Genomic DNA, 17,968 nt, shown 5'->3' with positions numbered 1-17,968 from the left:
AGACCTGATGCCACAGGTAACAGACAAACCAGCTCACACACACTCACACTCTTCACTCCAGACCTGACGCCACAGGTAACAGACAAACCAGCTCACACACACTCACACTCTTCACTCCAGACCCGACGCCACAGGTAACAGACAAACCCGCTCACACACACTCACACTCTTCACTCCAGACCTGACGCCACAGGTAACAGACAAACCAGCTCACTCACACTCTTCACTCCAGACCTGACGCCACAGGTAACAGACAAACCAGCTCACACACACTCACACTCTTCACTCCAGACCTGACGCCACAGGTAACAGACAAACCAGCTCACACACACTCACACTCTTCACTCCAGACCTGACGCCACAGGTAACAGACAAACCAGCTCACACACACTCACACTCTTCACTCCAGACCTGATGCCACAGGTAACAGACAAACCCGCTCACACACACTCACACTCTTCACTCCAGACCTGATGCCACAGGTAACAGACAAACCCGCTCACACACACTCAGACTCTTCACTCCAGACCTGACGCCACAGGTAACAGACAAACCCGCTCACACACACTCAGACCCTTCACTCCAGACCTGACGCCACAGGTAACAGACAAACCAGCTCACACACACTCACACTCTTCACTCCAGACCTGACGCCACAGGTAACAGACAAACCAGCTCACACACACTCACACTCTTCACTCCAGACCTGACGCCACAGGTAACAGACAAACCAGCTCACACACACTCACACTCTTCACTCCAGACCTGATGCCACAGGTAACAGACAAACCAGCTCACACACACTCACACTCTTCACTCCAGACCTGACGCCACAGGTAACAGACAAACCAGCTCACACACACTCACACTCTTCACTCCAGACCCGACGCCACAGGTAACAGACAAACCCGCTCACACACACTCACACTCTTCACTCCAGACCTGACGCCACAGGTAACAGACAAACCAGCTCACTCACACTCTTCACTCCAGACCTGACGCCACAGGTAACAGACAAACCAGCTCACACACACTCACACTCTTCACTCCAGACCTGACGCCACAGGTAACAGACAAACCAGCTCACACACACTCACACTCTTCACTCCAGACCTGACGCCACAGGTAACAGACAAACCAGCTCACACACACTCACACTCTTCACTCCAGACCTGACGCCACAGGTAACAGACAAACCCGCTCACACACACTCACACTCTTCACTCCAGACCTGATGCCACAGGTAACAGACAAACCCGCTCACACACACTCAGACTCTTCACTCCAGACCTGACGCCACAGGTAACAGACAAACCCGCTCACACACACTCAGACCCTTCACTCCAGACCTGACGCCACAGGTAACAGACAAACCAGCTCACACACACTCACACTCTTCACTCCAGACCTGACGCCACAGGTAACAGACAAACCAGCTCACACACACTCACACTCTTCACTCCAGACCTGACGCCACAGGTAACAGACAAACCCGCTCACACACACTCAGACCCTTCACTCCAGACCTGACGCCACAGGTAACAGACAAACCAGCTCACACACACTCAGACCCTTCACTCCAGACCTGACGCCACAGGTAACAGACAAACCAGCTCACACACACTCACACTCTTCACTCCAGACCTGACGCCACAGGTAACAGACAAACCCGCTCACACACACTCAGACCCTTCACTCCAGACCTGACGCCACAGGTAACAGACAAACCAGCTCACACACACTCACACTCTTCACTCCAGACCTGACGCCACAGGTAACAGACAAACCAGCTCACACACACTCACACCCTTCACTCCAGACCTGACGCCACAGGTAACAGACAAACCAGCTCACACACACTCACACTCTTCACTCCAGACCTGACGCCACAGGTAACAGACAAACCAGCTCACACACACTCACACCCTTCACTCCAGACCTGACGCCACAGGTAACAGACAAACCAGCTCACACACACTCACACCCTTCACTCCAGACTGATGGGAATCTGTGGTATCTTTGGTGGTTTTGTCCTGCAGGTCATCTCTGCCGCTCGAATCCTCCTGAAGAATCCCGGGAACCAGGCGGCCTATGAACACTTCGAGACCATGAAGAATCAGTGGATCGACAATGTCGAGAAAATGACAGGTGACAAACACATTTATCCATCCATCCATCCATACATCCATCCATCCATCCATCCGTCCATCTGTCCATCCATCCATTTATTTGTACATACACATCTATCCATCCATCCGTCCATCTGTCCATATAACTATCATCCGTCCATCCATCCATTTGTACATACACATCTATCTATCTATCTATCCATCCATCCATCCATCCATCCATCTATCTATCCGTCTGTCCCTCTGTCCATCTATCTATCGTCCGTCCATCCATCCATTTTTACATACACATTTATCTATCTATCTATCTATCTATCTATCTATCTATCTATCTATCTATCTATCTATCTATCTATCTATCTATCTATCTATCTATCTATCTATCTATCTATCTATCTATCTATCTATCTATCTATCCATCTATCCATCCATCCATCCATTTGTACATACACATTTATCTATCCATCCATTCATCCATCCATCCATTTGTACATACACATTTATCTATCTATCCATCCATCCATCCATCCATTTGTACATACACATTTATCTATCTATCCATCCATTCATCCATCCATCCATTTGTACATACACATTTATCTATCTATCCATCCATCCATCCATTTGTACATACACATTTATCTATCTATCCATCCATTCATCCATCCATCCATTTGTACATACACATTTATCTATCTATCCATCCATTCATCCATCCATCCATTTGTACATACACATTTATCTATCTATCCATCCATTCATCCATCCATCCATTTGTACATACACATTTATCTATCCATCCATTTGTACATACACATTTATCTATCTATCTATCTATCTATCTATCTATCTATCTATCTATCTATCTATCTATCTATCTATCTATCTATCTATCTATCTATCTATCTATCTATCTATCTATCTGTCTGTCTGTCTGTCTGTCTGTCTGTCTGTCTGTCTGTCTGTCTGTCTGTCTGTCTGTCTGTCTGTCTGTCTGTCTGTCTGTCTGTCTGTCTGTCTGTCTGTCTGTCTGTCTGTCTGTCTGTCTGTCTGTCTGTCTGTCTGTCTGTCTGTCTGTCTGTCTGTCTGTCTGTCTGTCTGTCTGTCTGTCTGTCTGTCTGTCTGTCTGTCTGTCTGTCTGTGTCTGTCTGTCTGAGTTTATTTTGTTTAATGTAATACTGTTTATATATTGTTTATTTTTTCTTTATTTTACATTTTTACCATTTATTTTTAAAATATCTTACGTACTTATTTTTAATTATTTTATAATTTTTTTAATATTTATTTAATTTTACTTTCAATAATTGAAAAAAAATAGGTTGGAATATCACAAATGATCTTCAGTAATTTAAGCTACTAGAACAAATCCTGCCCGTGTGTCTTCCTCAGGTCTGGTGGATGAAGCGATTGACACCAGGTCTCTGTTGGACGCATCAGAAGAAGCCATTAAGAAAGATCTGGACAAGTGTCAGGTAGCCATGGCCAATCACCAGCCTCAGATGCTGGTCGCCGGGGCAACCAGCATCGCCCGACGAGCCAATCGGATCATGCTGGTGGCAAAACGAGAGGTGGAGAACTCCGAGGACCCGAAGTTCAGAGAAACCGTGAAAGCGGCTTCCGACGAGCTCAGCAGAACCATCTCACCAATGGTCATGGACGCCAAGGCCGTGGCCGGCAACATACAGGACCAAAGTGAGACACACAGAAAAAGAAGTTCACTTCATTGTGGAAGTCACTAAATGATAGGGCCAGAAAGCAACCACCCAGATTCCCTTTAATTGATGAAAGCTCATTTTTAGGCGCTTCTTCCCATTAAGTTTGTGTTTTCTATATGCATGTTAAAGCAACCCAAACTCCGAGCAGATGTAGAGATGGAGAAGCATTTATTGTGAAAAAAAAGATGATTATAGTTGATGTAATTTGATTGGTAACAGCCCTATTGTGTCTTAAATGTAAGAATTTGACACAAAAGATGATGCATGCCTTTAATTAGGTTAATATCGTGCACCTCTAAGCCATATCAAAATTTAGTTTTTTGTCTCGATTAATCGTGCAGCCCTAGTTATGACCATTGTCTTTCTGGACAGGCCTTCAGAGGGGCTTCCTGGACTCGGGTTTTAAGATCCTGGGAGCCGTGGCTAAAGTCAGAGAGGCGTTCCAGCCGCAGGAGCCAGACTTCCCTCCTCCACCGCCAGACCTGGAGCACCTGCAGGTCAGTTTCACCGCAGACAGGCATTTATTGCACAAGCAGGATTTTAAACATGAGCACTGGTTCTTGTTCAGATAAGCGACAACGCCGCCCCGCCGAAACCGCCCCTGCCGGAGGGTGAAGTGCCGCCTCCCAGACCTCCACCACCTGAGGAGAAGGACGAGGAGTTCCCAGAGCTGCAGGCCGGAGAGATTATCAGCGAACCCATGATGGTGGCCGCCCGACAGCTTCATGAAGAGGCTCGCAAGTGGTCCAGCAAGGTCAGTCTCGCAGAGTTGGGTTTGGGTATTGAGCATAGACTGTAAAAAAATATGGACGTAGTGTCCGTGACGTCACCCATAGGATTCTGATGAGCCGTTCTGAAGCGCAAAGTATGGACGAGTTGGCCGTTGCCATCTTCGCAGTGCGTCATCGCGCGTCACTCCCGGATAACAGAAAATGGGCAAAAAGGCGGAATGTGGGCGGAGCTTAAGTGACGCGCTGACTAACAGACAGCAGATAAATGGCTATCCACCTGTCACTCGAAGTGGCCACCCCCTTAATTATGCAGAACTTTAAGGCTTTATATAATGTAAATGAATGAGTTATAAAAAAATTCACCCCCCTCACAGTCGTCATGAAGGGCAAAATTAGCCGTACAGACCAAAAGCACAATGTGTCCCAGACTGTAAACATGTTTTATTCTGCTCTAAAGTTGGCCATTTTAACATGAGCTCAATGAGATTCTGCTCCTTCTGGAGCATGTCCCTAGTGGCCAGTCGATGAACTGCAGTTTGAGGCACTTCCGTATTGGCTTCAAGAGAAACTGCGGGAGGAGCCGCTTGGTATCGAGTAGGGCTGTAATCAACCAAAGAAAATCTTGGTCGACTGAAGTCCTGAAATTTTCGACTAAAAATGACGTTAGGAAAAAAAACGTTAAATTAATTAGCTGTGCACTGTGTGCAGTACTTGGTGGCCTTGTTTTCTGCCTAAATGAATTATAAATAAACATAAACTAGTAGCTATTTGCAGTATATTAAATAGTTTTTGATCTGATTATTTAGCACTGAAATGAGTCTGACACACGAGTCTGTGGCTCTGAGAGTGTTGCATCACGTGCACTTGCGCAATATCATAGCCTATGATTTACCAAAATATAGTACTATATCATCACAAGAACTTTTGAGGAATATGCAATAATTGTTTTTGTCATATGTATTATAATAACTGACAGATACTATCATTTCAGCCGCTCTGTGAACATAGGATCAGCTCAGCTTCACGGCTGAGACACAAATAGACTATTAACGTAAAGCTTTTACTCTTAAACACAAAAGATACGTCCACTTTAATAAAAAAATTTATATTTATTAAACAAGCCAGATCAAGAGCAGAAACAAAATAAAGTGCATAACTGAAAAATAAAGCATAGGCTCAAAACTAATACAAACAGTGGCCACAGCGCATCGCGCATTTGGCTCCAAATAAAAAATAAAGTAGCCTAATAAAGTGCCCAAATCCAATAAATAAAACTAGAAATAAATTTTGCAGTTTGCACAATAATAAAAGGGACGGGGCAACTCAAAACAGACGGGGCAACCTAACGCAGACAAGTTAGCTTACCGTTTTTTGTGATATGACATGTTTGTCGTTGAGCTGTGATACGTTCAAACGTTTGGCTGCGTTCATTTCATCAGGTGGAAAGCACTAAACGCGGCCAAACTGATTAAATTAACTGCAAAAAATCCGAATTTTGGTCGAGCCAGAACGTATCGACCAATCGACTGGGAGATTACAGCCCTAGTATCGAGAACCAGTTCAATTTAAGACCAGCTCCAAATTTCTAAGATCCGGGGATTCGATAAAACGTGATTCCGGTTAACGGTTCCTGTGTTGACCTATAGAGCTCCGGAGGTCACATGACCCATTCTGTGTACGACGCCATTTTGGCAGGCAGGAAGAGCCGGCGCCAGGATGAGTTTCAAGGCTACAGAGTTCACTGCGCACTTTAAATCAAAAGACATAGACCTGTACATAGCAAAACTTCATAGATTAAACATAACAGATCCCTATAATGCCACCGGGGTGCTTTTCATGTGTATGGAGAAAAGAAAAAGGAGAGCTTTCCTGTCAGGGTTTTTTTCGATACCGGTGCCAAACCAATACTTAAAATAAATAAAAAAGCAACAAAACGAGCTGGATGACATTAAAAAATGGCTTTTTATAGATTTTTTTTTTATTATTTAAATTGAGCAATTTATTATAAGTTTAAAATATACTTAAATATATAAATATAAATAAATACAAAACACAATTTACTTAACTAATTCACAGTAAAACCAAAGCCCTCTAACCCAACTACCACAGGCCTAGTTTAACTCTAAATCACAGTTACAGTAATAACAGCACAGTCTGTGATCTTGGTCTGCTACAAACCAGCTTCAAGCTTCAGCTTTATTTTGCAGAAATATGACCATTTTCTCTGGCTAAATATTTTAGAACGCATCGCCTTATTGTTTCCATGGCGACACGTCATGCTTCTCACATGACACACATCGGGTTTATTTCGCTTTTTATTTTTTTATTTAAAATATTCACAAACGTTCCTTATGTAAGTGTTCTTTAGCCTGTTGATTTTTGTTGTTCATGGTAGCTACAGTTATATGTTTTGCAATACATTTTTTTTCCCCTACTGGAATTTAAATTAGGAATTGATAATTCTGGGTACACACGAAAAGATAATCAGGGCGATTTTGGGACTATTTCTCCCCTTCCGACAATCCTAGGTAAAGTCCAGATTATCTTCATGGTTCTAAAGATTATCTTCTCAGATTTTCCTGCGGTGTGAGGCGTGTTAAGAGTGTGTTGAGAACGTCGGAGCCGCCCCGATCGCGATGTTGAATATTTACGATCAGAAATCCTGTTGTGGTGGGAACCCTGAGGACAAGCACACGCGCTCTGGAGATTATCATGTGTAACGAAACTATCCAATAAGAAAGCGAGCTGACGGAAGACACACCTCCAGCTCGCGCTGTAACATGTAAAGTCCATCTTCACACTGTCCCCATGACTTCATCTAAACATTTTCCTTTCCCCCCTGCAAATGTTCTGTAAAAAGCAGTCCATGCACTATAAGCGCAATTTCTTCTTGCCGGTCGTCCGCCATTTTTGTTTACTTTAAAGTCACGTTTGAGATATCTTGATGAGAGAGATTTTGTGAGATTTCACAGAAGGGACTCTGTTGTTTGTGAATGGGATCTGTTAGTGTGTGCTGTGCTTTCCTGGTCACATCGCAGCACTCCACACACTTGAGAAACATCACGGGTAAATCTATGATTTCTTATCGTCATGTTTGTGGTCTCTCGCATATAAGAGTTACAAATCTTTTCGTGTGTACCCAGCATAAGAATCAGAATCATCCTTAACGGTGTTGGGGAAAGTTACTTTAAAAAGTAATGCATTACAATATTGCGTTACTCCCTTAAAAAGTAACTAATTGAGTTACTTAGTTACTTTTTAAGAAAAGTAATGCTTTACGTTACTTACCAATGCTTTACGTTACTTACCATCCTCGCAAGATGGCGCCGCCGTGCTCGGTCGCCGTTCAGGTCGCTCCGCTAAGACTTTGCTTTTATTTATTATTCTACTCTCTTTTACTCTCTATTTTTTCCAACGGATCATCTGCTTTGATCTGTTACGACAGCAAAACACTTCTGGAAATTGGTTACCGCTACACTGACCTGTTTCAGGACACTTTCTCCAATCTTCCATCTGAGATTCGCCGGGACGCCGAGTTGAACAATGGCCACTCGAGTCGACGGCGAAGATTCAAAAAACACCGCGGGAAACGCGCTGGGATCCGCAACAGACTGAGAAAAAGAGCATTCAGTCCTCCTCTCCCGAGCATTTTGCTCGCAAATGTCCAATCCTTGGAGAATAAGATGGACGATCTTAGAGCCAGGATAAGTTTTCAACGGGACATGAGAGACTGCAACATCTATTGTCTGTCCGAAACATGGCTCACGCCAGCGGTCCCGGATACAGCCGTGACGCCGTCCGAGAACTTCTCTGTTTTTCGGATGGACAGAACAGCCGAGGCCGGGAAATCTAAAGGCGGTGGAGTGTGTTTCATGATAAACAAGAAATGGTGCGATCCTAGGAACATCTCCATTCTTTCGCGATCCTGCTCGCCTCACTTGGAACATTTATCTCTCATGTGCCGGCCTTTCTACCTACCGAGGGAGTTTTCCTCGGTCATCTGCACTGCCGTTTATATTCCACCACAAGCAGACACGGGGCTGGCTTTATCTGCCCTCCATGATGTGACCAGCGGCTTCATAAACAAACACCCCGACGCTGCTTTCATCGTCGCGGGTGATTTTAACAAAGCAAACCTAAAGAAAGTATTGCCAAACTTTCACCAGCATGTCTCCTGTCCCACACGAGGAGCAAACACACTGGATCATTGCTACTCTCCGTTTAAGAACGCCTACAAAGCTCGTTCACAGCCAGCTTTTGGCAAATCGGACCATGCCGCCATTTTCCTCACACCGGAATACAAACAAAGGCTCGTTCAAGAGCCCCCGGTGAGGAGGGAAGTCAAACGCTGGTCATCCCATTCAGAGATCACGCTACAGGCAGCTCTTGATGACGTCGACTGGGACATGTTCCGCGCGAGTTCTGAAGACGTCAGCGAGTTCACAGAAGTGGCGCTCTGCTTTATTAACACACTGACAGAGCAAGCCACACAAACATTAACTATAACGTCCTTCCCTAATCAGAAACCGTGGGTGGACAGTTCAATTCGCACTGCAGTAAACTCGCGCACCACCGCTTACAATGCCGGTCTCCTAACGGGGGATATGAGGGAGTACAAAGCTTCATGTTACGCTCTCCGGCGCGCCGTTAAAGCCGCAAAACTCCGCTATAAAGACCGAGTGGAATCTCATTTCCAACTCAACGACTCCCGGCGGATGTGGCAGGGACTGAGGACCATCTGTGCTTTTGGAACTAAATCCTCTGCAGAGGTGAGAGCTGATCCGTTGCTGGTGAACGAGTTAAACTCTTTCTACGCTCGCTTTGATGGTAATCGCGGCAGCGCGACTCCGGCGAGTGACGCGTCAGAGAGAGTCCCTCAGAGCAGCAACGGTCACGTGATCTCTGTCTCGGAGGACGAGGTTCGGAGGGCACTCAAACGTGTGGATGTCAGGAAAGCTGCTGGGCCGGATGGTATTTCAGGTCGTGTTCTGCGGTCCTGTGCTGATCAGCTCGCAGGGCTCTTTACATCCATATTTAACGAGTCCCTTGCTACATCTGTTGTCCCCACCTCCTTCAAACGATCCTCCATCATCCCTGTACCTAAGATCAGTAAACCCTCTTGCCTAAATGACTATCGTCCAGTGGCTCTCACATCTTTAGTCATGAAGGTCTTTGAGAGACTCATTAAAAACAACATTTGCTCCTCCATTCCTGACACTTTGGACCCTCTTCAGTTTGCCTATCGTCCCAATAGATCGACTGAAGATGCCATTTCTCACGTCCTTCACTCCTGCCTCACTCACATCGACAGCAAAAGTGGGAACTATGTCAGGTTGCTATTTATTGACTATAGCTCAGCCTTTAACACCATAGTTCCCATTAAGCTAACACACAAACTCCTGGATCTAGGCCTGAATTCTTCTCTCTGCCTCTGGATTGAAGATTTCCTCACTGGCAGACCCCAGGCGGTGAGAGTAGGCCAGTTCACCTCCACCTCCATCACCCTGAGTGTTGGAGCTCCACAGGGCTGTGTGCTGAGTCCCCTGCTCTACTCTCTCTACACCCATGACTGTTTGTCCACACACAGCTCCACCTCGATCATCAAGTTTGCTGATGATACTGTTGTCCTGGGTCTCATCTCCAACAACAATGAGACGGCATACTTGGACGAAGTGGAGCAACTGACATCATGGTGCCAGGACAACTGTCTCTCTCTGAATGTTAACAAGACCAAAGAACTGATTGTGGACTTCAGGAAGAGACAGCATCGGTCATACTCCCCTCTCATGATCAGCGGGACACCGGTAGAGAGAGTGAGCAGCTTCAAATACCTGGGTGTGAACATCTCCGAGGATCTGACCTGGACTACACACATCCAGACACAGGTGAAAAAAGCCAGGCAAAGACTGTACCACCTGCGCCAGCTGAGGAAATTCAGGGTTTCACCAGCCATCCTGAAAACTTTCTATCGAGGGGCGATAGAAAGTGTCCTGACTCAGTGCATCACAGCGTGGTACGGGAACAGCACCAGTCACGACTGCAAAGCCCTGCAAAGAGTGGTGCGCTTATCCGAGCGCATCTCAGGCTCAGCTCTCCCGTCTCTGCAGGACATCTACACCAAACGCTGCAGAGGTAGAGCTACTAAAATTATCAGAGACATTAATCACCCTGCAAACTCTCACTTCACCCTGCTGCCATCTGGTAAGCGCTTCCGTAGCCTGATGGCAAAGACTGAAAGACTCAGGAGGAGTTTCTTCCCCCAGGCCATCAGACTCCTGAACTCAGTCACGTGACTTCACTTCACCCCGCACACGCATAAACATCCAGTTTAAACATTAACATCCATATACTGCCATTGCACTGCACTTTACGTTCCTATTGTTACTGTGTAACAACCTGTAATAAACCTTGCACATTATACTTCTTTATATATACATATATATATATTTTATGTTAACCACTTATTTTTAAGTCTACAGTTTATCTCACTTATCATATCCACATATTTTTTATATTTTTATTTTATCTTATTTCCAATTTTTATCTTTACTTGATTTATTTATAATCCTACTTATGTTAATACTTTTTATTCTAATTTTATTCTATTTCTATTTTAATTTCTTGTAACTGTTATTTGCACTGTCCATGGAGCGGACCTGTTTACATTTCACTGCCAGTTGTATATTGTGTATATAACTGTGTATGTGACAAATAAAACTCTTGAATCTTGAATCTTGAATCTACTTTTGCGTTACTTTTTCTCACCTGGGCTGGGCGTGTTTTTGTTTTTGTTAAAAAAAGTTATATTTTTGTGCAACGGTAAAGACCTCTTCATACCAAAATTGAAATAATAAGCCCCAGGCTGAGGTAAAAATGCAAATTGATGCATGAACAGTAGAGGGCGCAGCTCTGGATAATGGTAGAATAGGACGCAGGAGAAAAAAGTTTTACCAATAAAAACAAAAAATCTAGTAATTTCAGCAGGGGTCAGCAGCAAGACATTGGTAAATTAAATATAAAAGGTAGATTATGCATAAAAAATAGTTGTTTTATTTAACATTTAATTATTGGAGGTTTGTATAGTACTCTGATTTTGCATTTGACTGATTTTATTCATTTTGAGGAGTACAGAATCTTTATTGTGCATGTGAGATTAATAAATGCTCACATTTAGTCTAGAACTACAATAACCCTCATGTTCACACACACACACACACGCCTCTGCACTTATTTTCCTCAACATGGGGGCAGGAGAGCTGTCAGTCAAATTAATGTGAAAAAGTAACTCAGATATTTTGTTGTAAATTTGAAAAGTAATGCGTTACTTTACTAGTTACTTGGAAAAAGTAATTTTATTACGTAACTCAAGTTACTTGTAATGTGTTACCCCCAACACTGATCCTTAATGGTTGGATCCATGCGGGTTATTAAACAATAATGTTTTTGCAGGGTAATGACATCATCGGCGCGGCCAAGCGCATGGCTCTGCTGATGGCCGAGATGTCTCGACTGGTCCGAGGTAGCGGCGGGAATAAGAGGGCGCTCATCCAGTGTGCCAAAGACATCGCCAAAGCCTCCGACGAGGTCACACGCCTCGCCAAGGAGGTCGCCAAGCAGTGCACGGACAAACGCATACGAACCAACCTGCTGCAGGTAATGAGCGCTGGGTGGAGTCAAGGCCACGGCGTGACTGCTGACAGATGGGCTGAGGAGTTTAGTGTAGGCCAGAGGAGAACTGGCACCCCGACTGAGCCTGGTTTCTCCCAAGGTTTATTTTTCTCCATTAGGTCACCTGATGGAGTTTTGGTTCCTTGCCACTGTCGCCTTTGGCTTGGCTTGCTCAGTCGGGGACACAAAATTTTCAACTAAACATCCAAATACATTTTCAACTATATTACTGATCTGCCAGCATTGGCACTACACTCACCTAAAGGATTATTAGGAACACACACTAATACTGTGTTTGCCCCCCTTTCGCCTTCAGAACTGCCTTAATTCTACGTGGCATTGATTCAACAAGGTGCTGAAAGCATTCTTTAGAAATGTTGGCCCATATTGATAGGAGAGCATCTTGCAGTTGATGGAGATTTGTGGGATGCACATCCAGGGCACGAAGCTCCCGTTCCACCACATCCCAAAGATGCTCTATTGGGTTGAGATCTGGTGACTGTGGGGGCCATTTTAGTTCAGTGAACTCATTGTCATGTTCAAGAAACCAATTTGAAATGATTGGAGCTTTGTGACGGTGCATTATCCTGCTGGAAGTAGCCATCAGAGGATGGGGACATGGTGGTCATAAAGGGATGGACATGGTCAGAAACAATGCTCAGGTAGGCCGTGGCATTTAAAGGTGAACTATGTAGGATTTTTGCAGTAAAATATCCAGAAACCACTAGGCCAGTGTTATATATTTTGTTCAGTTGAGTACTTAGAATATCCCAAATGTTTTAAACTATTTGTAAATCGTGAGAAATTTGCTATTTTAACCAAGGAACCGGGACGTGTGAGCTATGCGTGTGAGGGAGTCGCCTGTCGATTGCGTCATATCTGCGTCACCCTCGGTCTCCGGTTTTATTCAGTGAAACACTTTACTCTCACTGCAGTGTGAACAAGTGTCATAGCAGCCGCCGAGCGAACGTCATAACTTCCTTTTCAACACACTCAGATATATCTAATACGATAAACAGAGTTGGGTTACCTCAGACTCATGACTGGAAAAGAGGAAGTAGCGCCGGCAACCGTGTCATAATAAAAGTCCCGCCAGCGATTATGCCATAATAAGAGTCCCGCTCTTCAATCGCTCCTGCGGCCTTGCTCAGCTCCACAACACTCGCTCCTGCTCTACTTCAGACTACAGTAATGTTAATAATCGCATCCATGAACATGATTTCTGCCCGAGTCCTATCCTGACTGTTTTCCACCGGCTGTGATGTGAAGACCACATGTCCCGAGATTCTGCGCTCAAACGTGCCGTCATAAAACTACGTCTTTGTTTTGAACAGGCGACCTCTAGTGGACGGAAAAGTTACATAGTGTAGCTTTAAAGGTCCTGTTCTTCGTGATTCCATTTTTCAAACTTTAGTTAGTGTGTAATGTTGCTGTTAGAGCATAAATAATACCTGTAAAATGATAAAGCTCAAAGTTCAATGCCAAGCGAGATATTTTATTTAACAGAAGTTCCCTTTCGAAGCCTACAGTGAACGGCCGGTTTGTTCTACATCCCTGTACTTCCTGCTTTAATGACGTCAGTAGAACAGTTTGTTGACTAACCTCCGTCCACAAGAATACGCGAAAAAGGGTCTTGTTGCTCCCTCGTGGAGAAGAGGAAGTGTTGCGTTCGGTTCGGTTCGGTTGCGTTTGTCGCCATGCCGTCGAGACGCTGTTATTTTCATCCTGGAGTCAAATCACCTTTGTTTGGCCTTCAGGGACACTGTAGTTTGAGCGCGTTCATCTCCCCGTTATGGTAAGAGGCGTGACCTTCCCGGTCAACGTGCGCTAAGCTGCTGTCCAATCACAACTGGGGAACCGCTGGCACAATCAGAACTCGTTACGTATTTCTGAAGGAGGGACTTCATAGAACAAGAAAATCATCAAGCCGTTTTGAGGACAGTGAAAACAGCGGTATACAGTTAAGTACATTGTATGAAAAATACTGTTTTTTTACACATGAAACATGAACACGTTATATTGCACACTGTAAACACAATCAAAGCTTCAAAAAAACACGAAAAACGGGACCTTTAAACGATGCCCAATTGGCACTAAGGGGCCTAAAGTGTGCCAAGAAAACATCCCCCACACCATATCACACCACCACCAGCCTGCACAGTAGTAGATTGTGAAATGCTCAGACCGGCCCGTCTGGCACCAACAACCATGCCACGCTCAAAATTGCTTAAATCACCTTTCTTTCCCATTCTGACATTCAGTGTGGAGTTCAGGAGATTGTCTTGACCAGGACCACATCCCTAAATGCATTGAAGCAACTGCCATGTGATTGGTTGATTAGATAATTACATTAATGATAAAATGAACAGGTGTTCCTAATAATCCTTTAGGTGAGTGTATATGATAATTGAGATGAGCTGGATGACATCACCGTTTTCTCCAGTGGCAAATTCGTTCAATTGGATAATGAAAGTAGGGATGCACTGATATGAACATTTTGGCCGATACCGATAATTCTTTATATTTGAAAGCCGATGGCCGATATATCATAGGAGTCTCAATCTCCTATATACCGGTATGGTGGTGATATATTGTTCATCCCTAACATTGAAAAAGGAGCTAGTGCATGGAAAGTAGGGATGCAGGGATATAAAAATGTTGGTTGATACCGATAATTCTTTATATTTGAAAGCCGATAACCGATATATTGGCCAATAAATCTAATTCCAAATTTGTATATCATTTTTGAGAGCCTGATTACAAAAACAAAAGTCTCAGCATTAAAATCCATGACTCAAACACACAGTTATGATGTTCTCATTATGATTCTCTGTAGCCGATATGACAGACTCGCGCTGCACGTGTTGCTCTGAACCGTATTTTCCTTTTTTGAAGTGATTCCAATCATATTTCAAGCATTTCAAACCCATCATGGTGAACAGTGCACATATGAAGTGTCTCAGCTGAAGGAAATAATACAATATTTATCGGCTTTAAAATATCGGACACATTTTCTTATCAGGCCGATAGTGATAACATTAAAAATGTAACCTAAATCGGCCGATACCGATATGGTGGTGATATATCGTGCATCCCTAACAATGAAAAAGGAGCTAGTGCATGGAAAGTAGGGATGCACTGATATGAACATTTTGTCTGATTAACCGATAATTCTTTATATTTGAAAGCCGATAACCAATATATTGGCCGATAAATCTAAATACAAATGTTTATATAATTTTTGAGAGTCTGATTACAAAAACTACAGTCTCAGCATTAAAGCCATGACTCAAACACACAGTTATGATGATGTTCTCATTATGATTTTCTGTAGCTGATATGACAGACTTGATATTTCATGCATTTCAAACCCATCATGGTGAACAGTGCACATCTGAAGTGTCTCAGCTGAAGGAAATAATACATTATTTATCGGCTTTAAAATATCGGCCAAAGTTTCTTATCAGGCCGATAATGATAACATTAAAAATGTAACGTATATCGTCCAATACCGATATGGTGGTGATATATTGTTCATCCCTAACAATGAAAAATGAGCTAGTGCATGGAAAGTTGAGATGCACTGATATGAACATTTTGGTCGATACCGATAACCGATAATACTTTATATTTGAAAGCCGATAATTCATATATTGGCCGATAAATCTAATTCCAAATTTGTATATAATTTTGAGAGTCTGATTACAAAAACAAAAGTCTCAGCATTAAAGCCATGTCCCAAACACACAGTTATGATGTTCTCATTATGATTTTCTGTAGCCGATATGACAGACTCGCGCTGCACGTGTTGCTCTGAACCGTATTTTCCATTTTTGAAGTGATTTCAATCATATTCCAAGCATTTCAAACCCATCATGGTGAACAGTGTACATCTGAGGTGTCTCATCTGAAGGAAATAATACATTATTTATCGGCTTTAAAATATCGGACACATTTTCTTATCGGGCCGATAATGATAACATTAAAAATGTAACATTTAATTGGCCGATACCAATATGGTGGTGATATAATGTTCATCCCTGTCAATGAAAAATGAGCTAGTGCATGAAAGTAGGGATGCACTGATATGAACATTTTGGTCGATACCGATAACCGATAATTCTTTATACTTGAAAGCTGATAACCGATATATCAGCCGATGAATCTAAATCCACATTTTCATATAATTTTTGAGAGCCTGATTACAAAAACAATCACACACATCTGAAGTGTCTCAGCTGAAGGAAATAATACATTATTTATCAGCTTTAATATGTCGGACACATTTTCTTATCTGACCGATAACATGAAAAAAGTTACACATATATCGGCCGATACAGATATGGTGGTGATATATCGTGCATCCCTAAATGAAACAATGAAAAATGAGCTAGTGCATGGAAAGGAAAGCAATTTAAGATGAAGCAGTTCTGCACAAGATGTTCTTTATGACTGTAAAAATGACTCGAGCGCACATTTTGAAGGAGTCTTGTGTGTTTGTGTAGGTGTGTGAGAGGATTCCTACCATCAGCACACAGCTGAAGATTCTCTCCACTGTGAAGGCCACCATGTTGGGACGCACCAACATCAGCGAGGAGGAATCCGAGCAGGTCAGATCTCGCTCTCCGCTCTTTGCCGTCTCGCGTTTAAAGTCAGGAAAGCCGTCTAAACGCGTGTTTCTGTTCTCTTGTAGGCCACAGAGATGCTGGTCCACAACGCTCAGAACCTGATGCAGTCGGTGAAGGAGACGGTGAGGGAAGCCGAGGCCGCCTCCATCAAGATCCGCACGGACGCCGGACTGACCCTGCGCTGGGTCCGCAAGACGCCATGGTACCAGTGAGGGCAGGACCAGTGCAGATCTCCCAGCATGCACTGGGGGAAGCGTTGGAGTCCAGGTCATCAATGTCAATGCAGACGTCTCAAGGAACTATTCCGTTATCAAAACCGACTAAAAATATGTAATTGAGTGTTTTTTTTATTTCTGAAGAATGATTGATTTTGATGGATCCCAGTTAGGAGGGAAAATTTCACAATGGTCATTATTTGCATTCTTATATATATAATTTCTCACCAGCCTTGTTTACAGCAACAAAAACATTCACAAACAAAAACACAAGCACAGATTTTGGAATATGAAATCCTCATAATGTGCTTTTTTATGATGAGCATATAAACGCCCTCATGTTGGTAAACGATTCGTGGATTAGATCACACTTTCGTTCAGGGATGCCTTCACTGCAAACTCTCCAACACAAGAGAGGTCATCAGAGCACACACACACACACACACACACTCTCTCTGCCGTCCTCGTATTTCCACTAAGACATCACTGTGCTAAATACACTACTAAACTCTCTCTTGCAGAATGCACACTCGAGTATAGTTATATGAGTGAGAATATGCATATATTTGCCTTTTATATCACTGAGCAGATTTCATGTAAATATGTGTTGATCTTTAAAGACAGCCTGTAAGACCGAATGTGCCTTGTCATAATAAAAGAACTTATTATCAGCTCAGTCATATGTGTGGGACTATATTGACTCAACATTGGTGTCTTTTATCTTATTGTTGCCATTGACACTGTGTGTGTGCGTGCGTGCGTGCGTGCGTGCGTGCGTGCGTTGCTTATTGTTGCCACTGACACTGTGTGTGTGTGTGTGTGTGTGTGTGTGTGTGTGTGTGTGTGTGTGTGTGTGTGTGTGTGTGTGTGTGTGTGTTGTTT

At 43.5% G+C, this 17,968-nt stretch overlaps 1 protein-coding gene across 1 annotated transcript in view; it reads left to right on the top strand.

Annotated features, from left to right (window-relative positions):
* Positions 1 to 17,764, top strand: part of vclb (vinculin b) — a 66,908-nt gene extending 49,144 nt beyond the window's left edge. Inside the window, exons 15-21 of the mRNA XM_079801369.1 lie at positions 2,040 to 2,148; positions 3,519 to 3,821; positions 4,217 to 4,341; positions 4,413 to 4,598; positions 12,025 to 12,228; positions 16,749 to 16,853; positions 16,937 to 17,764. Coding sequence (XP_079657495.1) covers positions 2,040 to 2,148; positions 3,519 to 3,821; positions 4,217 to 4,341; positions 4,413 to 4,598; positions 12,025 to 12,228; positions 16,749 to 16,853; positions 16,937 to 17,083 — 1,179 coding nt within the window. The 3' untranslated portion in view covers positions 17,084 to 17,764. The remainder of the gene's footprint in view (positions 1 to 2,039; positions 2,149 to 3,518; positions 3,822 to 4,216; positions 4,342 to 4,412; positions 4,599 to 12,024; positions 12,229 to 16,748; positions 16,854 to 16,936) is intronic.
* Positions 17,765 to 17,968: the final 204 nt, after the last annotated feature.

This window comes from Gobio gobio (assembly GCF_949357685.1).
Source record: "Gobio gobio genome assembly, chromosome: 20".
NCBI lineage: Eukaryota > Metazoa > Chordata > Actinopteri > Cypriniformes > Gobionidae > Gobio > Gobio gobio.
Note: the sequence above shows the minus strand (reverse complement) of the source record. Positions and strands in the feature narration are given on the sequence as shown.